General features: G+C 37.4%; 1 protein-coding gene across 11 annotated transcripts in view; it reads left to right on the top strand.

Annotated features, from left to right (window-relative positions):
* Positions 1-23203, top strand: part of LOC132401809 (CMP-N-acetylneuraminate-beta-1,4-galactoside alpha-2,3-sialyltransferase-like) — a 579106-nt gene that overhangs the window by 519230 nt on the left and 36673 nt on the right. For all 11 annotated transcript variants that reach the window (XM_059984032.1, XM_059984031.1, XM_059984036.1 and 8 more), the window contains one exon: positions 19047-19193. In XM_059984032.1, the coding sequence (XP_059840015.1) occupies positions 19047-19193 (147 nt within the window). The remainder of the gene's footprint in view (positions 1-19046; positions 19194-23203) is intronic.

The raw sequence follows: 23203 nt of genomic DNA on the forward strand, positions 1-23203 counted from the left end.
CCTGCTCATTGGCTAGCATGCCTCGTTATCAAAACCCAAACATTGCTGCTACAGAGAAACCATTACCTCAGCAGTGGAATATTACAAAGAAGCCATTACATTAGCAGTGAAACCTTACAGCGTGTTACATCCTCATCCATACATACCTTTTTCCCTCAATACTCAATTGTTACAATGCACTCTGAGGCCCTCCTTATTCTGTTTTTGTAATTTGTTATCTTCCAGAACAGTGCTGTGTGCATCTGAAATTGAACAAAGTCCAGTTCACCCATCATCTTGGTTTTTGCTAAGGCAAAGGGTGAAGTTTGAAATTTCAAAAACCATTCATATCTTTGTGGTTACTTCACTCTTGATGAAGGGTTTTGGCCCGAAACGTCGTCACTACCTCCTCCCATAGATGCTGTCTGGCCTGCTGAGTTCTGCCAGCATTTTTTGTTTTCATATCTTTTCCCTCATTGTTTCTGTAATTTCCTCCAGTGTTGAAACATGCCAAGCTATCCATGTTCCTCAACATTGCATTCCCCAATTTACTTGTTGCCCCATTGATATTCCTGCTTTAACTGGTAGGATGCAAAGGTTTTGAAATATCTCCATGAACTTCTTTGCTTCCTTCTCTCCTTTCACCTTTAAAAGCTATTCAAAAAATAAAACAACTCTTTGGCAGAGATTTTTTTCATCTGGCCTAATATCTCCTCATGTGGTCCTGAATCAGTTTTCAGTTTGGTAGCGATCATGTGAACCATGTTAGGAGATTCTAAGTGGACGTTGGTGCTAGTATGTTTGGATGTCACTGCTGAGAGTAAGTTCTCTTACTATTGAATATGACAGCTGTTTGCTTTCCATCTCTGTCCTGTAGGTTATTCTCTTTAGTACCTATTATTTGTGTTAGTGTACTGGTAGGATAAAGCTTGCTGTGACTCGCAGGACATCATAGCACAGGACTCGTCTTAAAATGTGTTTTAAACCAAGCAGTACTGCAACTAGTATAATGTAAAATACTGCAACTAATACAAGAAGTATGAAGAAACTATAAAAGTATCAAATGACATAGGATTGCACAATAAGAAAAACTCCAAATTAAATAAAGAACCATGTACTTCTGCAGCCTACATGCCCTAACTGACTCGTAGAGTCGTAGAACATTACAACACTGAAATAGCCCCATCAACCCACTGTCCTTGCCGAACTATTAATTTACTTTAGTCCCATCAACCTGCACCTTGACAGAAGTCCTCAATAACCCTCCCATCCATGTACCGATCCAGCTTTATCGTAAATGTTGAAATTGAACCACCAGTTCCACCATTTCCACTGGCAGCTCGTTCTACACTCTCACCACCCTTCGAGTGAAGAGGTTCCCCCTCATGTTCCCCTTAAAAATGTCACCTTTCATCTTTAACCTGCCACCTATAGTTCTAGTCTCACCCCAACCTCAATGCAAAAAAGATTGCTTAGATTTGCCCTATCTGTACCCCTCATAATTTTGTATACCTCTATCAAACCTCTGCTCATTCTCCTATGCTCTAGGGAATAACGTCTTAAACTATTCAACATATCCCTAAAACTCAGGTACAGGCAACATCTTTGTAAATTTTTCTGCACTCTTTCAATCTTATTGATATCTTTCCCATAGGTAGGCTCACAATAGTGCAAATCGGGCCTTGTCAATGACTTATACAACATCAACATAACATCCCAACTCCTGGACTCAACACTTGGATTTATGAAGACCAATATGGCAAAAGCTCATTATGATCCTATCTATCTGTGACACCTCTTCCAAGGAATTATGGATCTGTATTCCTAGATCCCTCTGTTTCTCTGCACTCCTCTGAGCACTATTGCTCACGCTGTAAGTTCTTCCCTGGTTTGTCCTCCAAAGTGCAACATCTCACACTCGTCTATATTAAGTGCCACCTGCCATTTTTCAGCCCATTTTTCCATTGGGTCCAAATCCCACTGCAAGCTTTGATAACCTTTCTTACTGTCCACTGCACCCCCAAACTTAGACTCATCCGCAAGTTTGCTGATTCAGTTTACTACGTTATCATCTAGATCATCGAGATTGGTGATGAGCAGCAACAGACCCAACGCCAATCTCTCCAGATACACTAGTCACAGACCTCTAGTCAGAATGCAACCATCTACTAACACTTTCTGGCTTCTCTCACAAAGCCAATGCTTAATCCATTTTACTATTTTGATTGCCAAGCCACTTGACCTTCTTGACCAACTTCTCATGCGGGTCTTTGTCAAATGCTTGCTAAAGTCCATGTAGACAACATTCAGTGCCTTGCCTTCATCATCTTCCCTAGTAACTTCCTCGAAAAACTCTATAACATTGATTAGACACAACCTACTACAATCATCAAGCCATGTTGACTATCTCTAATCAGTTCCTGTATACCTAAGTACTATACTTATATACCCTTGCAGTTTCTTAACTCTACCCACAAAGATTCAGCATTCTCTGACCCAATGTCACCTCTTTCAAAAGATGTAATTTCATTTCTTACCAACAGAGCCACACCATTGCCTTTGCCTTCCTCCCTGTCCTTTCAATAGAAAGTATATCCTTTTATGTTAAGCTCCCATCAATGGCCTTCTGTCAGCCACAACTCAGTGATGCCCACAATGTCATACAGACCAATCTGTGACTTCATCCACCTTATTCTGAATGCTACACGCATTTAAATGCAGCACCTTCAGCCCTGCATTCTTTGCCTCTGTGGTACAATTTAACGCTTTGCCCTCTCTGCCATTGTACCCAACTTAACCTTCCTTACATTCATGTTACATCTATTGTCTACTTGTAAACTTGCTGGCTTATCCCTGGCTCCATCATACTATTTCCCATCCCCCTGCCATATTAGTTTAAACCATTCTTCACAGCTCCAGTAAACCTGCCCTCAAGAATATTGATCCCCCTTGGATTCAAGTGTAACCCATCTTTTTAGTACAGGTCACATTGCCGCAAACAAGGTCCCAATTATCCAGAAATCTGAATCCCTGCCCACTGTTCCAATTCTTCAGCCATCTCATTCTATACTTATCATCAGAATCCATTCCCGAATCTAGTGGACCCATTTACTCCTCTCTGTAATCAGGTTTCATTGCTAAGTGGTTGTGAAGTGGAAAAGCTCTGGGTTCATCAGCTCCTGAAGAAGTTTTTAGAACGTATATGGACAATCAGACTAAAGAATCTCTATGGAGAGACAAATGATATAAGCCGCAGGTTAGTCTCGGGGTAAGAAAATAGCTTCTCTTGCAGACTTCATCTTACACCTTTGATTTTAAAAAAATAATTTTTAAGCAGTTGGCTGGGTTGGTCAGTCAGAAGTTAAATATGTATCTTGCTGCAGATACCTGCCTACAGTGCTGCTCCCACTACATTTTGTAAAATATAAATTAAATCACCTAATATTGATTTCATATTTTGAGAGGACAGATCAAACTATTTTTTCTTCTTAATAACTGACCTTTGAGAAATAAAACCCTTGGTTTAGATATTAGTTCATTTTAATGGGGTAGCTACTGCACAGAGCTTCCTGGTCTCATGTTAGTCAACACCAGTTAATAAAACAAAGAAGGACATTTCAGACAGTGTTATCTTTAAGCTGATCAGAAGGCTTGGAATTGTCTGAGCCACGATGGATCATTTTACACAATTTTATTCCTTTGAACCCGTTCTTGAGGAGGCCACTATTATCTTGTGGAAGATTAACAGATTGGATTTAACAATACATGGTTAAACTAAATCCCTAATGTTCTTAGAGAAAAGCAGATGAATAATAGGTGTTTTTGTCAAATTGTAATATTCTGTGATTGGTAAGATAGGGTGTCACAAAGGCACTCCAGAGCTCTAGTGGAGGGTGGAGGAAGTGGATATTGTGAGCGCTGACAGAAATTCAAACAGGTTTTAAAAAAATGTAAACATGAGAAAGTCAGCAGATGCTGGAAATCCAAAGCAACACACACAAAAAATGGTGGAAGAACTCAGCAGGTCAGGCATCATCTATGGAAATGTGTAAACTGTTGACATTTCGGGCCAAGATCCTTGTTCACGACTGAGAAGAAAGGGGGAGGATGCTAGAATAAAAAGTGGAGGGAGGGGAAAGAGACTAAATGGAAGGTGATAGGTGAAGCCGGGTGGGTGGGAAAGGTCAAGGGCTGGAGAAGAAAGAATCTGATAGGAGAGGGGAGTGGACAATAGGAGAACAGAAAGGAGGAGGGCACCTTTGGGGAAGTAATAGGCAGGTGAGAAGAAGTGAAAGGTTGGAATGAGGAATGGAGGAAGCGGGGAATATATAATGAAGGCAACAGCTGTGCTAAACTTGTCACATTGTAACAGGAAAAATATTATTGTAATACTTCCTTTCTCCGAGAATCCACTCTTGCAGGTTGATGGAGATTATTGTTCTAGAGTTGTGGCCTTGTAATTCAGGCAGACTGGGTGTCAACATTGATGCAGAAGTCAATATGGTGAGTGTTCTGCTTTAAGAACTGCAAAAGGCAAACAACACTTGAAGTTTATCTAGAATTCGGTTCATTGTGCATATTCCAATCCAATGAAATAATCCTTGTTACAGACCTTGTGAGAATGTCTCTTGCTTTAATTCAAAGTTCATAGTGAATTTATTATCAAAGTTCATATAGGCCAGTATATACAGCCCTGAGATTCATTTTCTTGTGGGCATACTCAGGAAATCCATAATAAAATAATAACCACAATGGAATCACTGTAAGACCGCACCAACTTGGGCATTCAACCATTGTTCAAAAGACAACAAAATGTGCAAATACAAAAAGAAAGAAAAAATAATAATAAGTAAGCAATCAGTATCGAGAATACACGATGAGTCCTTGAAAGTGAGTCTATAAATTATGGAAACAAGTGATGGGCAAGTGAAGTTGTGAAGTTATCCCTTTTGGTTCAAGAACCTGATGGCTGAGGGGTAATAACTTTTCCTGAACATGGTGATGTGGGTCTAAAGTTCCCATACCATTTTCCTGATGGCAGCAGCAAGAAGAAAACATGAGCTGGGTGGTCAGGGCCCTTGATGATGAGTGCTGCTATCCTGTGACTACACGCCGTATAAATGTGCTCAATGGTATGGAATGCTTCACCCATGACGGTCTGGGCCATCTCCACTTCTGTTCAAGAGCCTCGGTGTTTCCATAAAAGGGTGTGATACAGCCAGTCAATATACTCTCCACCACACCTCTAAAGAAGTTTGTCAAAGTTTTAGATATCATGCTGAATCTTCATAAATTCCTAAGGAAGTAGAGGTGCCATCATGCTTTCTTCATAAATACATGTACATGCTGGTCCTAGGACAGGTCCTCCAAAATGATAACACAGAGCAATTTAAGGTCACTGACCTTCTCCACCTCTGATCCTGTGTTGAGGACTGGCACATGGACTTCCAGTTTCCTTCTCCTGAAGTTAATAATCAGCTCCTTGGTCTTGCTGACCATGAGTAAGAGGTTGTTGTTGTGACACCATTCAGCTAGATTTTCAATCTCCCTCCTATATGTTGATTTATCACCACCTTTTATTTGGCCTACAATAGTGGTGTCATCAGCATGCTTGAATACAGCATTAGAGTTGTATTTAGCTCCACTGTCATTAAGTGTACAGCAAATAGAGCAGGGGCTAAGCACACAGCCTTGTGGTGCACCTGTGCTGATGGTGATTGTGGAAGAAATGTTGCTGCCGATCCGAAGTGACTAGGGTCTGCAAGAGAGGGAATCAAGGATCCAATTGCACAAGGAGGTATTGAGAACAAAGTCTTGAAGCCTATTGATTAATTTTGAGGAGATTGAAGGTTAGCTGCCAAGCATGTTTAGACCAGGAATAATTTAGATTTTCAGTAAGAGATGAATTAGCTAAGCCATTTATTTTGAATCATGTTTCTATGGTAACTCTACCTTTGATGGTATCTTCAGGTTCAAAAGTCCTACAAATCCTTAAGAATCCTGGAGACTTGATGACAGGAACCTTGGGTATATGTTATCAATGGATTGTCAGACACATCAATATGTGTATTGCTGTTTGGAAAGAAATGATAAGACACCAATAGAGTGTGATTACAAAAAGATATCAAACCTGTTAATCATATGCAGCTACAAAGGTTTCAGATTAACAATTAATTCTACACATCACATTGAGCTTCTAGAACTGTATAGAATACTAATTATAAATTAATCTTGTTCATAGTTAATAGGCTTTCTATTCTCCAGTAGGATTAGTTTGTACTTCTAGCCACAGCCCAAGGATAAAAGGATATTGTCAGTATGAAAAGAGTATTTTGTTAATTAAATAACTTGAAGCACTTTTCTCTGTACTCAGTTATTTCTTTTTAATCAACTGAGAAGTAAGATATATTGGTAATGAGATAGGATATAGTAGTACAATAAAAATTGGAATAATGCATCAGGGGTTGCGGCTGTCTACCAGACATGGAATAGATTAAATTGGACCATATATGACATGATTTTTGTCTTTAAATTTATCTATTTATGTCTCTAAAGTGACAAAAATAATAAATAAAAACTCATTAATCCACTAAAACTAAAATTAAAAAATTAATCACTGACACACAAAATACTGAAAACACTCAGTTGGTCAGGCTGAAGACCATTCATCAGAATTAAATTTTTCTTCCTCATCTCCGCTTTGGGAATCTCCAGTAAAATAAATGTGGACTCTGTTCCAAAACCAAGTACAGGAGTCTCCACCCCGCCCCCCCCCCCCCCCCAGTTTACAAAAGTAGTGTTCCTATGAAACCTTTCTTAAGCCAAAATGGCATAATGCGAATAACCATTAATTTATATGGGAAAAAAATTTCTAAAACCGAAAATCCTCTTTTTAATGCGAAAACGAGTTACTAATATAGGTAACACGAGTGAATCTGCAGATGCTGGAAATAAATAAAAACACAAGATTCTGGCAGAACTCAGCAGGCCAGACAGCATCTATGGGAGGAGGTAGTGATGACATTTCAGGCCGAAACCCTTCATCAGGAGTGAAGTAACATGGGATGGTCGAGGGGGGGATAAGAAGTGGGGGGAGGGATGAAGTAGAGAGCTGGGAAGTGATAGGCTGAAGGGAAATGGGCTAGGGGGAAGGTGGAGAATTATGGGAAATAAAAGAAAGAAAGGTAGGGCTGGGGGGAGATTATAGTGAGGGGGGGGAAAGAGAGAGAAAGAGAACCAGACTAAAATAATAGATAGGGATGGGGTAAGTGGGGGGGGGGGCAGGGGTATCAACGGAGGTCTGTGAGTTGAATGTTCATGCTGACAGGTCGGAGGCTACCTAGGTGGGAGATAAGGTATTGCTCCATCGACCTGCGTGTGGCCTCACCTTGACGGTAGAGGAGGCCATGGACAGACATATTGGAGTGGGAGTGGTCTGTGGAATTGAAGTGTGTGGCCACAGGGAGATCCCGCCACTGCTGGAGGACTAAGTGTTCGGTGAAACGATCGGCGATCTATCTTTGTGCTAAAGGATCAAGTGCTTTCCCAACATATATAACAAATAAACTCTTCTCTGGCTTCCAGTTGGGTACTGGTATTGATTTTAACCAATGTTTCGATGACAAACTGTGCTATCTTCATTAGGGGCGATGGTTTTAGGACCACCTGTTGAAGGAAGCCATTGAAATAAAACTAGAGGGAAAGAATTTTAACGAAGATGAAGGTCTTGCTCTAAGAACTGGAATTGGATTGTAAACAAGGTGGGACAGCAGAAACCTGATGGTTAAGGACTGAGCAAATAGCAGGAATGGACGACGGGGCTAAATATACCACTGGACTAGACATGCCTAGGCATCATTCGTGATGAAGATGACAGAGTTTGTCATTGAAACGTTGATTAAAATCGATACCTGTACCTAGCTAGAAGTCTGGGCAGAGTTTATTTGGTATCTTTGTGCTGTTGGTTGAGGAATAAGTATTGGCCACATCATTCACTTGAGGATAATTGTGATGTTTTGTAACTCCAAAACATTAAAACTATTTAAAAGAAAGACATGGGCATCCAAAGTGTGAGTCTAACTTTGTGTTTACTTATGCATGACGTACATGTATCACATGGTAAGAGCATGACATATACACTCACGTACTCTTATATATAACCTGCAATGCATTATGTACACAACAAGGAATGCTTAATCAAATAATATATTTACAATTTCAGGCAAATATTATTGAAATATTAAATCTATTAACACTCCTTGCATATTTATAAATTTCAACTCAAAATAGAATGCATCTCAACTATATACGCAGTCTACTACATAATACAACTACTATACAGACATCCACAGTATTGTAAATTTTTAAATTATACCATTCAGACCTAAATATTTATTTGCTGTGGAGACCTTACTCTTGTGGAATAACGTCTTTGCTGACAAGGGAGGTCACTCTGCTTGGCAGGTGAGGCTTGTGGCTGTGAAACAATCTCAGATTCTGGGGGCCTCCTCCATGCTGGTTGTAGGAGTTGACTCTGAGATTGCAGGAAGTGGTTTTGACAGCTGTCCACATCTTTTTTCTCCTTCCTCTTCTAGTTTGTGCATCTTGATTTTGGGAGTTCACTGGAGTGTTCTCTTATTAATCCCTCTGTTGTTCCATTTACAATCTGATTTCTTCCTTGGTTTCCTCATCCACAACGTCTTCAGATGAGCATAAACACACTAACAAAAGCTGAATGCTTGGAACTTCCATGAAGCTCCTTGGACTCTCCTTTAGCTTAAAACCAAGCCACATTTCACAAGTAACTGCCTAATTAACACATCACTGACTTTCTCAGATATGTTACCTACAAAGACTGTAGTAATCCGATCACTGCTTTTGTCACTTTCATGCTTCCTCTGAGCAAACTGGTCCTTCCTTAGTCCAATGCACTTTCCAACCATAGGCACAGAGGTTGGCACCAGTACCTCTTTGCCCTCTGTTTTGCAACAGTTCATGGTGTACAGCATGGAGACAGTTGTGGTATCATCCAGGCCTTTCGTAATTCACTTTCAGTTGGCTCTGTTACTGGGTGTGGCATGCAAATGGTGGATCAATCTCCAATCTTTCTTTTTCAATCTTTTTATTAATATCAACATGATAAGATTAATACAGAGTTATTGGGATTACAAAATTACAAAATTAAAATGAACATAAAAGGATACACAAGCAATAAGTACAATATAGTTAAGTCTTCCCAAATCATGAATGATACAACTATCATATAAACGAAACAACAAAAAAAAACCTAGGTATATCATGTTGAGAAAAAAAGAGAAAAAGAGAAAAAAAAATTATTGCCCTAGGAAGAACTAATCCAACAAACTAACCACTAACTAATAAAGAGAAAAAAAAAGGAAAAAAAGAAAGAAATTTTTTTTTTCAAAAATGGGCTGTTTATAGTATCTATAAAAAGACAAAAGAATCATCGGAGTCCCCAACTCTGATCCTCTCAACATATATATAATCAAAACCGGAAAAACAAATAGGATTGGAACAGGGTTGAATTACATCGTGAAAATATTGAATAAATGGCCTCCAAGTCTTTTCAAATTTAATAGAAGGGTCATATATGACATTTCTAATTTTTTCCAAATTTATACATAACATAGTTTGAGAAAACCAATGAAATATGGTAGGGGGATTAATTTCTTTCCAATTCAACAAAATAGATCTTCTAGCCATTAATGTAAGGAGCGCAAACATCTGACAAGCAGAAGAAGATAAATGAATTGACTCTATCATTGATAAACCAAAGATTACAGTAATAGGATGAGGTTGTAAATCAATGTTCAATACCGTGGAAATAATATCGAAAATGTAAGCGGACATGACCAAAACATATGAGTTAAAGAAGCTATCTCAGAATGACATCTGTCACATATAGGATTTATATGGGAATAAAAATGAGCCAATTTATCCTTGGACATATGAGCCCCGTGCACTACTTTAAGCTGTATCAATGAATGTTTAGCATATATAGAGGATAAATTAACTAATTGAAGAATTTTATCCCAATTCTCAATAGGGATAGTAAGGTTAAGTTCTCTTTCCCAATCATTTTTAATCTTATAAAAGGCCTCTGAATGTATTTTCATAATTGTAAACATTTGATGTTACACCTTTCTGAAAAGGATTTAGTTCTAACAATTTCTCCAAAATACCCAAAGAAATAAGATTTGGAAAGGTAAGAAGTACAGTGTTTAAAATATTCCTAATCTGTAAATAAAAAAAAGAGATCTAGGCAAATTATATTTATTAGATAATTGTTCAAAAGATATAAAAAAATTATCCAAAAATAAATCAGAAAATCATAGGGTACCTTTAGTCTTCCAAGCTGAATAAGCTTGGTCCATAATAGAGGGATGAAAAAAGAAATTGGATACAATAGAAATTGATAAAACAAACTGATTTATCCCAAAAAATTTCCGAAATTGAAACCATATACGTAAAGTGTACTTAACTATCAGATTGTCAATTCGTTTATGCAATTTAGAAAGAGCAAAGGGAAGAGAAGTCCCTAAAATAGAACCCAAAGAAAATCATTGTACAGATTTAGTTTCCAGATTTACCCAATGAGGGCTAGGAGATAAATCCAAATCCCTTAACCAGCAATTCAAATATTGAATATTAATTGCCCAATAATAAAATCTAAAATTAGACAATGCCAATCCACCTTCCTTCTTTGATTTCTGTAAATATCTTTTACCCAATCTAGGATTTTTATTCTGCCATATATATGAGGAAATTTTTGAATCAACTTTGTCAAAAAAGGATTTTGGAATAAAAATTCGTACCGCTTGAAATATATATAAGAACTTGGGTAAAATAATCATCTTAATAGCATTAATCCAACCTATCAGAGATAAAGACAATGGTGACCATTTAGTAAACAAACATTTAATCTGATCAATTAAGGGTAAAAAATTAACCTTGAATAACTCCTTATGATTTTTTGTAATTTTAATCCCTAAGTATATAAAAAAAGTCATTAACTAATTTAAAAGGTAAATTTCTGTAAATTGGAACCTGTCTATTTAAGGAGAACAATTCACTCTGATTAAGATTCAATTTATACCCAGAAAAATTACTAAACTGAGCCAATAATGATATAACTGCAGGAATGGATTTCTCAGGATCAGAAATATATAATAACAGATCGTCTGCATATAATGATAACTAATGTATAGCTATCCCTCGAGTAATGCCAAAAATGTTAAGTGATTCTCTAATAGCAATTGCCAAAGGTTCCAGAACAATATCAAATAATAATGGACTAAGAGGACAACCTTGCCTGGTACTCCGAAATAAACAAAAAAAGGGAGATCTTTGATTGTTAGTAAAAACCGAGGCTACTGGAGTATGATATATCAATTTAATCCAGGATATAAATCTCAGACTAAAATTAAACTTCTCAAGCACAGTAAATAAATATGGCCATTCAACTCTATCAAATGCTTTCTCCGCATCTAATGAAATGACATATTCTGAGGTACTGCATGAAGGAGTATAAACAATATTCAATAATCCGTAATAGTTCCTAATATTAAAAGTTCGTAAGATGATAATTTTAGAAAATTCAATTTCCCTAAAAAAATCATGCATGGTATTATGATCATGAGGAAATTCAGAATGATACAGGGAGGTGTAAAAATCTTGAAAAGATTTATTTATCTCATCATGATTAACTGTCAGTTCACCATTCTGTTGGCGAATCTTAATAATTTGACGTTTAACCAAAGCATTCTTCAATTGGTTAGCTAACAGTTTATCCAATTTATCACTATAAAAATCACTTCTGGTTTTCATTAATTGATTTTCAATCAAAGATGTAAATAACAAACTGTGTTCCATTTGAAGCTCAACCCTTTGTTTGTAAAGCTCCTTACTAGGAGCAATCGAATATTTCTTGTCAATTTCTTTAATCTTATCAACCAATAAAAGAGTTTTCTTCTTAATACGTTTTCTCAAACCGACAGAATAGGAGATAATCTGTCCACGTACATATGCTTTAAAAGTGTCCCAAAGTGTTCTGCAGGAGATTTCATCTGTGGAATTAGTTGAAAAGAAGAAATCAATCTGTAAATTTAATGAAATCCGGATCTTGTAGTAAGGTAGGATCAAATCGCCATTGCTTAGTACTAGGAGCTGTGTCCATTAATTTAATAGAAAGTTTCATTGGAGCATGATCAGAGATGGCTATAATGTCATAATTACAACCAATAACAGATGGAATAAAACGAGAGTCAATGAAAAAGTAGTCAATTCTCAAGTAAGAATGATAGACATGTGAGAAAAATGAAAACTCTTTGTCCTTAGGATGTAGAAATCTCCAAATATCGAAAATTCCAGTATCAGTCAAAAAAGAATTGATATAAGTGGCCGACTTATTTGTTAAAGTCTGAATGGATATAGATCTATCCAGCAAAGGATTTAAGCAACAATTGAAGTCACCACCCATTATTAACATATATTCATTTAGATTAGGTAGAGAAGTAAATAAAGACTTAAAGAAATCAGGATAATCCACATTTGGAGCGTAAACATTAACCATAGCAACCTTCTTATTAAAAAGTAACCCAGTAATTAACAAAAATCTACCATTTGGATCCGAAATAATATCATGTTGAACAAATGTAATAGAGGAGTCAATAAAAATTGAAACTCCTTTTACTTTGGCATTCGAATTTGAATGGTACTGTTGACCCTTCCAAAACCTAAAAAACATTGATTATCCTCTTTCCTCACATGAGTTTCTTGTACAAAAATAATATGCGTGTTCAGTCTTTGGAATACTTTAAAAATCTTTTTCCGTTTAATCAAATGGTTTAAGCCATTAGTATTCTAAGAGACAAAATTAATGGTCTGAGCCATATTTCTAAAATCAACCCTTTGGTATATAAAGAGTTAACCAAAGTATGAACTCATGCACCTGGAAGAGGAACAAAAATAAGTGGAGGAACCAGAAATGACGACACATCAGACATTTTAGTAGTTTGAAATCAGCCCAAATGGAAAAAGCTAGAAAAACTAATAAAAAGACCAATAGAATTAGAAAGAACCCCCCCCCCCACCCACCACCCACGAGAAAGAGACCCTCCTGAGCCTAAAGGAAGCCAAGAAAAAAAAGTGTGACGCTAAATCTACCCCCGTGTCTCCAGAAGGTGCTCCAAATATATAAAGGAGAGAAAAAAAATCCATCCAAAATCCTAAAAAGTAATTGACACTATACTAAAACAGACTTTTTAATATAATTGCTAGTAAAAAGAAAACAAAAAGAATATGAACACTGGTAACTTATAAATCGGGTTAAAACCCGAACAAATAAAAGTTAGGATGTGATAAGAAAGGCATTATAGGAAGAAAAAGACAAAAAAATGGCAAAATCAAAAAAAAAAGCAAGAGGTATTTTAAAAAAGAAACCACCATCTTAGTTACACAAAAAATGAAAAAGAAGATATATATCAAAACATTAAAAAAACTCACCTTCAGAGAATTAATAATAATGACCAATAAAAAAATACAATGGTTAAAGTAAGTAAATTAAAAAGATTAGTACGTCGATAAAGAAAAGCTTTAATAGGAATATAAAATGTAAAATAAACCTACACCAATAACCAGAAACAAAATCTGGTTTTGGAAACAAAAATTATCTTGTAACGATCAAAACCCAACATTTATTAGAGACGAGAAACCGAAGCAGTAGGATAATTCTCATCCAGAAAGCTTCGAGCATCAGATGCGGAGAGAAAAACACGTCGTGGTGCATTCGAAGGCAAGATTCTAAGTTTCGCAGGGTATAAAAGTGCTGGTTTTAGGTTTTTTTTGTAACATTCAGACATCAAAGGTTTAAAAGCGAGCCGCGCCTTCATCACTTCTGGGCTAAAATCCTCCACAAGCCAGAATTGGAATTCTTGCAATTTAACTATCCCTAAATGACGAGCCAAACAAATAAGGTGCTCTTTAACATGCACATAGTGAAATCAAATAATTACAACAGGTGGTTTAGATGAAGAACTTGGTGATCGGTGCATAATTCTATGGGCACGATCAAGTAACGGAGGACTATCTGGGAAAACAGAAAGGAACACATCCTTTAAAAGTTGAGCGAAATACTTCGAGGGGTCTCCTTGTTCGATACCTTCCTGGAGACCAAGTATGCGTAAGTTCTGTCTTCTAGATCGATTTTCAAAATCGACACTCTTGGCTTTAGGTACTTCCAACTGTTTAATCGCCAAAGATAATTTCTGCTCCAGATTCTCGATTTTCAAGTCTCGCTTCCAAGCGTCCTCTTGCAGAGTTGCGATTGAAGTTTGATGCTGTTTAACTTCATGACCAATCTTATCCAGAGAATCCTGGAAAGCCTTTAAAACTTCTTTGAAAGTTTGTCGTTGTTCTTCAAATTTTTCATTTAAGAGCACCAATAACGTATCATAAATCAATTCAGTACGTTTAGGATCAGTCTTTTTTTTCTTTCCATTGCCGTTAAAATCTTTCCCACAGTCTCGCCCTTTAGATCTTAAAGCCATTTCTGTACTCATTTCTTCAAAACTCACAGTACACTCTTAAAGATAAGTCCAAGAAAGTAACAAGAATCTTCTGGTATAGGTAAAAATAAGGTAAATAAGGGTGATCATTGGTTAAAGAAGTAAAGGTTACGGAGCGAATCTAAAATAGTGTCTCCTGGTGACCCTCGGATCAATCTCCAATCAAGTTGCAGTTGTCTCACTCACTCACATCCCCACAATACTAGCCCTCCTGTTTTTACCACATAAAGCCCAATGTGGTTTTTTGGTTGGTGTATTTCACTGTTACAAATATCATTCCCACAGGAGATATCTTTTCCCCAGAATACGTTCTTAGCTGGATATTTGTAGGTTTCAGTTTAGTATCTTTGAAATGCCATTCAAATTCATTTTGTGGAATGACTGAAACAGCCAAACCAGTGTCCAATTTCATTTTAATTAATTTGCCATTCTCTTCTGGTTTAAGCCATATTGCTTGTCTATTGTTAGTTTTCATATTGTCAGTCGCAAGGGTACGCAGTCCTGTGTCACTCTCATTATTAAATTTTTACAGATTAGTTTTTTTTTGAAACAGTAACTTTTTAGTTATTTCTCTTCCCTATGCAGTCATACTCTTTGTATATGACCAACTATGTTGCATTTTCTGCACGTTTCTCCTTTAAAACTGCATTGGTCTGGTGTGTGTGAGCCTCTGCCATAACAGTAACATAGTTTGTTTGGCCAGACCAGTTTCTGTTTAAACATTGCAATTTTGTTCATGCTCACTTCCATTCCTGACTGTAACTCAATTGCACCCCTGTTGCTTCCATTGATATAGCTATATCAACTGCTCTTTTAAATGTAAATTGTGCTTCAGTTAGGGGCTGTTTTTGAATGCTTCCTTGTAAGGTTCCGCAACTAAACAATCTCTCAGTGCATCATTGAACTGATAATGCTCAGAAAATCTCTTCAATTCATCTACACACAATGAAATGGACTCCATAAAACCACAAAATGCTGGCAGAACTCAGCAGGCCAGACAGCATCTATGGGAGGAGGTTGTGACGATGTTTCAGGCCAAAACCCTTCATCAGGAGTGAAGTAACGTGGGATGGTTGAGAGGGGATAAGAAGTGGGGGGAGGGATGAAGTAGAGAGCTGGGAAGTGATAGGCTGAAGGGAAATGGACTCCCCTTCCTTTTGATTCCTAAATCATTTTTCAATCTAAATGTTCATAAGAACATAAGAAACAGAAGCAGGAGTAGGCCATCCGGCCCATCAAGCCTGCTCCACCATTCAATAAGATCATGGCTGGTCTGGCCATGGACTCATCTCTACCCCTACCTATCTTTTCCCCATAATCCTTAATTACCCTACTATGCAAAAATCTATTCAACCTTGTCTTAAATATATTTACTGAGGTAGCCTCCATTGCTTCATTTGGGTACAGATTCACCACTCTCTGGGAAAAGCAGTTCCTCCTCATTTCTGTCCAAATCTACTCCCCCCAGTGAGGCTATGTCCCCTAGTTCTAGTCTCACCTACCGGTGGAAACAAACTTTCCTGCCTTTATCTTATCTATCCCTTTCATAATTTTACATTTTTCTATAAGATCTCCTCTCATTCTTCTGAATTCCAGTGAGTACAGTCCCAGGCGACTCAATCTCTTCTCATCGTCTAATACCCCTCATCTCTGGAATCAACCTTGTGAACCTCCTCCGTACCATCTCCAAAGCCGGTTTATCCTTCTTCAAGTAAGGAGGACAGAACTGTATGCGTTATTCCAGGCGCGGCCTCACCAGTACCCTGTACAGTTGCAGCATAATCTCCCTGCTCTTAAATTCAATCCCTCTACCATTGAAGGCCAACATTCCATTTGCCTTCTTGATAGCCTGCTGCACCTGCAAACCAACCTTTTGTGATTCATGCACAAGCACTCCCAAGTCCCTCTGCACAGCAGCATGCTGCAATTTTTACCATTTAAATAATAATCTGCTCTTTCATTTTTTTTCCAAAGCAGATGACCTAACATAAATGTTACTAAATTACTTCCACAATATCAGTAAAACTCAGTTCTACTAGTTTTGTTGGAGCAGTCAAACTTCAAAGCAAACTATGCTTTAAATCTGATACACTCAGCAAAACAGGTACTCATTTCTCATTGGCTATTCCATTTGTTTTAAAATAGTGCTCACTTTGCTCTGTGTATAATATTCAGCTACTTGTGTAATTGAATGCAGCAATCTTTCCAAAGTGGGCATCCATTTCTGCTCTTTTTTTTAATGATTATTATGATCTGGTACTCGCTGTTTATGAACTTGTGAATTCTTCCGTTTTCTGCATTTTTTTTAACTGGGTCATGTCTTCCCTTTCAAAGCATTCTTTTAACTTGACCATTCCGTGCTGTGCTTCAACAGGTTGTTAACCATTTCTGGTTTGTTTTAAAAATACCTCATCACCACTGTTAGGTTTTGTAACTCCAAAACATTAACCTAATTAAAAGGAAGACATCGGAATCTGAAATGTGAGTCTAACTTCCTGTACACTTTAAGTGAGGCGCACTCCTATCACGCATTAGCATCATGATGCATTCAATTCACATAACCCACAATGCGTGTAAACAACAAAGAATAATTTATCAAACAATATATTTACAATATTGCTCAAATATTATCGAAATAATAAATCCATAACAACAAGTACCATGCTCCTCTTTGAAACAGTCCATCCTTGAACTAATGACCAGTTGGTCTACCTGATAGAAGTTGGTCAATTGATTCATGATAGCTAATATATGAGAAAGATACTATCCCCACCCCTACCCACACAGATTTTGTTTCAGTAGTGAAATAGAATTTTTGTTTTATATTCTAGAACAACCTGTCATCTTCATCTGAAAACTGGCACCTCCAACAATGTAGCACTTTCTCAGTGCGACTCCTATATGGAATCCTGGATTATGCCCTCTGTAGCAAGGGACTTGACTGGGAGGCCACAATAAAGGCGACCTGAGATTTACTGCAGTTTCTGGTCTTAGTTTTTCAGCTTGTGTCATAGTTATACAGCACGGAAACTACCACTTTGGCACAGCTCGACAGCTCGTTCTTGCTGATCATTTGGCTTATATGAGCTTTTGCCTGTTTTTGGCCCATATTCCTCCAAGTCTTTCTTATCCATGTACCAGTCCAAAACATTGTATTTGTATCTACTTCTGACACTTCCTTTGGCAGCTCGTTCCATACACCCACTTTCTGCTGAAGTCCCCTACAAATCTTATCCCTCTCACTTTAAATCTGTAGGGGAACTTTGACTCTCTTATTCTGGGAAAAAAAAGATATGGAATTCTCTCCTTATTTCTGCTCCTTATTATTTTTATCTGTCTATCAGGTCTCCTGTTTGTAAGAGGCCATCTGTAAGGTCATATTAATGTAGATGATGAACCACAGTGGACCCAGCACCGATCTCTGAGATACTCCACTGATTACAATCTAGAAAATACCTGCAATCTGGAAGAACATCGCAGCGCTACCACCTAAGCCAGTTGTATGTCCATTTGGCAAGCTCACCCTTGATCCTGTGTGAGCTGACACATAGTTCTGGACTAACTTAGCATGTGGGGCCATGTCAGTATCCTTGTTTACAGAGCAGTGTTCTCTATGGTGGTTATCCACTGTGTCTAATGATTACAGGTCATCTGTGTGGGACAGGTTTTAAAGTGGAAAAGCCATTGCATTGGAGCATTTCCACTCTCTGGAACTCAGAAGTCTGGGTCCAGTGGTACAAACAAGCAATGCAAAACTGCGGTCTTCCTTGGTTGCATGGGATGACCATGACGCCTTCTGTGTCTTTTCATGCCCTTCACTCTTCAGAGAGTGTTGCAGTACCACCTTTCTAGCCGTTGGGTCTCACTGTAGATCTTATCCGGAGCTGACTTTGCATGCTAGAGCAGGCATGTACCTTTCTCACTGGGATGCAAGACCGCCAGCTACCCTCAACTGGTTTAGCCCACCTGTCGAAGTGGTGTACTGGGGTGTGACCGCTGTCACATGCAAACAGCTACTTGGAGCCACAGGTGAGAGCTGAGTGTCCCGTGGGGAGCAAAGGTGAGTGAGCTATCCTAGAATGGTCACCACAATCCCCTTCACCCAAGGTGCTACCCCTCCCTGGACATCCCATACACCTCATTGTCTTCTCTATACATTGTTTTCTCTGACTTCATACGTAGTGTTCTGTGTACTAAATATGAAGCCAACTTTGTTGGTTAAATTTGGAAGATTTGCACTCTTTTGTACTCTAAGATACTCTAAATATTCTCTTAATATACAGGGGATGTCACCTTTGAGAGTAAAAGTCATTTGAAAACTTTTCTCTGTTCACCAACCCCCCCCCCCACCTTACCATCCAGCCCTTTAGCTTCATAGAGTTTCACAATAACTTACTTCCAAAAATAGAGTTGGATATGGCCTCCCAAAAATTTGCTCATTCTGTTGGTAGTTAATTATGCTTGTTTTCTTTTCCTTCACAGAATATACCAACACTAGGCACTGTTGCAATAACAATGGCTTTACACAACTGTGATGAGGTGGCTGTAGCTGGGTTTGGCTATGATATGAATGCTCCAAATGCACCTCTACATTACTATGAGAGTGTGAAGATGTCAGCCATTAAAGAGGTATGATACTTCTGTCATTTTATGAAATTGGGGATTCCTCTTTTTTTTACTACGTTTGGGGTTATTAATGAATGTGATGGCAGGTTAACCCTTGCGAGATGTTTTGCTTGGCCACATCAGCAAGCAAGATTATTGGTGGTCTTAAGGTGATAGTCAATGCTTCAATAAAATATGTTCAAAAACTTTTGAATATGATCAGATTATATAATTAAAAACTGAGGATCATTGTGTATGAGTTATTAAGGGAGATTTTATACTTAATGGGAAAATGATATAACATTATAAAGCAGCTTATAACTTCCTTTGAAGTACACCATGCCTCTAAATTTCTTTTGAAGTTCAGGGACTGTTATATTGTCAGTAAATGTGGCAGCTTATGTGTAGCTAAGTATTTTGAGCAGTATAATTTTCGTATTTTAGTGATGGTGATTTGGGGGAAGGAAAACAACAGAGGGTATGTGATGTTACTCTCATTCCTCAGTGTCCTGCACAGTACTTGCACAGTTATATCTTGTTTTTTTTAAAACACATCTCTCTAAGAGCTGGCCAGACAGTAAACAATAGTCACCTGAGAAAATGCTGTGTTTGTTTTTTTTCCCAATTGTCAGCTTTTTAAGTACCTTTACATCTTTTTCTTGTCTTGGAGAGGAGATGTGTTAAAATATATTAACACTGCATTTGGAGTATCCTTTATACTTACAGTTGCTGTAAACATCAGTATGTGGGTAGATAGCATGAATCTTGTAGCAATACTGCTGGTACCATTAATGGAGACTTCTGATAGAAACCCAATAAAATCCTGACAAACAAATCCAAGATTTAATATCACAAATTGCATAAAGCTACTTCATCCTTCATTCATTATTAGAATCCTCCATTAGCAGAAGTCTTGTATGACAGCTTTATCAGCAAAAGATAAGGTTTTAACAGCATAAAAATATGAAAAACGATCAGTTTTCAGATTGAGCCCCTCTCCCTTCTCTGGGCATTGCATAATTTATTTTAGTTACGGATTTTTCTACATTTCTTTAATATACTGATGAGTATATAAATCTTTATAAAATCCTGAAATTCTTCCCTGATTACCCAACCAACAGAGACAATTAAATTAAGGTATCAATCTTACCCCGCATTATTGAGCTTATGTCCATTTAGATGTAAGAATCCTCCAGCTGCTGACATCCATTGAATTTTGGTCTGTGGCACCTATTCTGTTAAGCTTCATTCTTAAATATTTATCTACATCCTGTTCAATAGGGTTAATCAAAGCAACATTAAAAGTTTTTAATGAGATTCCATTCTAAATAGCTATATATGAAGATAGATCTTAACAAATGCGATTGCATTTACATTTTAGATACTTTTTTTTAATGTTCAGTGATGAAATTAAGTTATGAAATAATTATAGCACCAAAATATTTTTCTTCCTCTACTTAAATCCAAAGACAACGATATTTTCTTGATCAGCTTCCAGTGCTTCACCATTGTTGATTCGAATCCATCTATAACTTACTGGACCATGAAAATATTCCTTCAAATTCTTTAAAATTATGTTTTTCATCTAATCAACTAAGATTTGATAACAATGTGTATTGAGTGTAGGGGACTGCTTTAGCCATTACCAACTAAATTGCCTGGCTTGCACACAACTGCAAAGTAAATTCCTGGTGTATCCTTCAAATGAACTTGTAACAAAGAAAGGAAAACTGTACACAACCAAATAAATGCTGGGAAAGCACGAGGTCCTTTTTCAAATAAATGCTATTTTGACATAGATCGGAGTACATGTCTAGCATTTGTATGTATTTAAGGTGCTTGGTAGTTGGTACAGAGTAGATGCCAGGGGTAAGTTTTTTACGCAGAGTGGTGAGTGCGTGGAATGGGCTGCCAACAACAGTGGAGGAGGCAGATACAATAGGGTCTTTAAGAGACTCCTAGATAGGTACATGGAGCTCAGAAAAATAGAGGGCTATGGGTAACCCTAGGTAATTTCTCAGGTAGGGTCATGTTCAGCACAGCATTGTGGGCCAAAGGGCCTGTATTGTGCTGTAGGTTTTCTGTGTTTCTATATTCGAATCACCACTGTATATGTTAACTTGCATGTGTAAGTGCAATATTTCTCATTCATTTGAAGTACTTCATGTTACTTTCCTGCTTTTGAGAATCCAAGATTTTGGTTTCTTGAGAAACAGAAAGGGCACCGTGGTTGTGATAATCCAGAATCAAGCCTTTCACCATAAATGGTTCAATGTATTGCCAAGGTTCTGGGATTATCTAGTTTATCCTAAAGTAACGTGACGAAATCCTATCAGCTGATGTGGCTCTTACTAATCCATAAAGCTGGAATTATTCCAGACTGACTTGCAATCTTGTTTTCAGAGTAAACCATGAACCGAATGCTCACACACAGAGCACACTATTGTGCAGCAGGAGCTGGAAGGAATCCAAGTTACCTGTCTGTTCAATGAATAAAGTTACCTGATACTTCAGGTCATATCTAACCCCTTCTCTCAAACACGTGTTCGAGTTGTTTTGTCAATTTGATGGCACAAAACCACCTGGCAGCTGAAATTAATTATTCATAGAATTTTAATTGTTTTTTTTCTTGAGTTTGCAAGTTGCTCCATGATGGCAAGAAGGATATAGTTTCCCAATTGTTAATATAAATGCGGAGTGATAGCTAGTCAATTCAATGAGATTGTGCTTGGACATGGTTCTCCTTGTAAGCATCTTATGCATACATTCCTTTTGTGAAGAAGTTAATTTGCATTGATCTCTAAAAGCAATTTATTCTAATTTAATAGAAAATTATTGCAATTATGGGATTTATTTTTAATTCTCTTACATTGGCCTTCCTATTAGGAGCACACTTTTCACTTCCCTTCTACTTTAATAAACCTCCAATAACTCCATTGAGAAGACCCACAATTTGATTGGAACTGCATTATCTGCAGCACTGTGGAGGAATGGTGATTAGCTATATTTATAAAGGTAAAATTTACCTTGCTCAGATGAATGTGATCTCTTGTTATGAATAGTATAAATACAGTGAACTTCAGGTAGGAACAAAAAAGTGGAAACATCGCTAAACAAAGTTATGTTGCTTCATGTAACTTAGGCTTCTGTTCATTTGGAAAACACATCAGCTTAGATCTATCAGTAGAAGTGTGTTTCTTTTCAGGCAAACAACCAGCTTCTTTTGTAAATAAATTGAAACTTCAATTGATCAAGGATATATGCACACACACGTGCATATTGGAGGAAAAACCATTTTGAAAAAGCTGAATCTGACATTGTTTATGAAGTCAGATTGTTTTGCTAGGCAGCACAAGGGGGAGCTGTGATCTCTGTTGAGCTTAAAAATGGAAATGCCTGATCTAGACATGACATATAGATGCAGGTGAATCACATGAAGATTCCTTTTGTTTTCAACCGTGAGTCATAGTTTGCATCCTGTGAATGAACATCATGGCATTTCACTGCCACGTCATGACATTTCATTCCCAACAGCATAAATACATAGAAATTTAGTTTCCATTCCTTTATGAAAATAGAAATTTAAGAAAACCAACAACCAACAATGGGATAATTGCTCTTAAAGTACTCAGTAAAAAGATTTCATATGAGTTACTTTGAGCATTATAGCATTGTTAAAAACAGACTATTGGCTAAGATGATTAATAGTGTTGGAAGTATTTGTAAATAAGTGGCAGCTGATTGGAAATTAAAATGGTTTGCTTTTAATTGCTTGAAATACAACTGGAAATAAATGGAAAGTAGATATTGGAGTTGGCTACTTGGCTCATCATTTAATCATTCAACATTATTCACTCAAAATGTGCTATAGTTTCAGCCCAAATATCATACTTAAGATTGGAAGGTACCAGTAGTATATAACTAACTGAGCCATCTCCCCATTGTAAACACAAAAAAATGTGCAGATGCTGGAAATCCAAAGCAATACACACAAAATGCTTGAGGAACTCAGCCAGTCAGGCAGCATCTGTGAA

Source organism: Hypanus sabinus, chromosome 11 (genome assembly GCF_030144855.1).
Source record: "Hypanus sabinus isolate sHypSab1 chromosome 11, sHypSab1.hap1, whole genome shotgun sequence".
Taxonomy (NCBI): domain Eukaryota; kingdom Metazoa; phylum Chordata; class Chondrichthyes; order Myliobatiformes; family Dasyatidae; genus Hypanus; species Hypanus sabinus.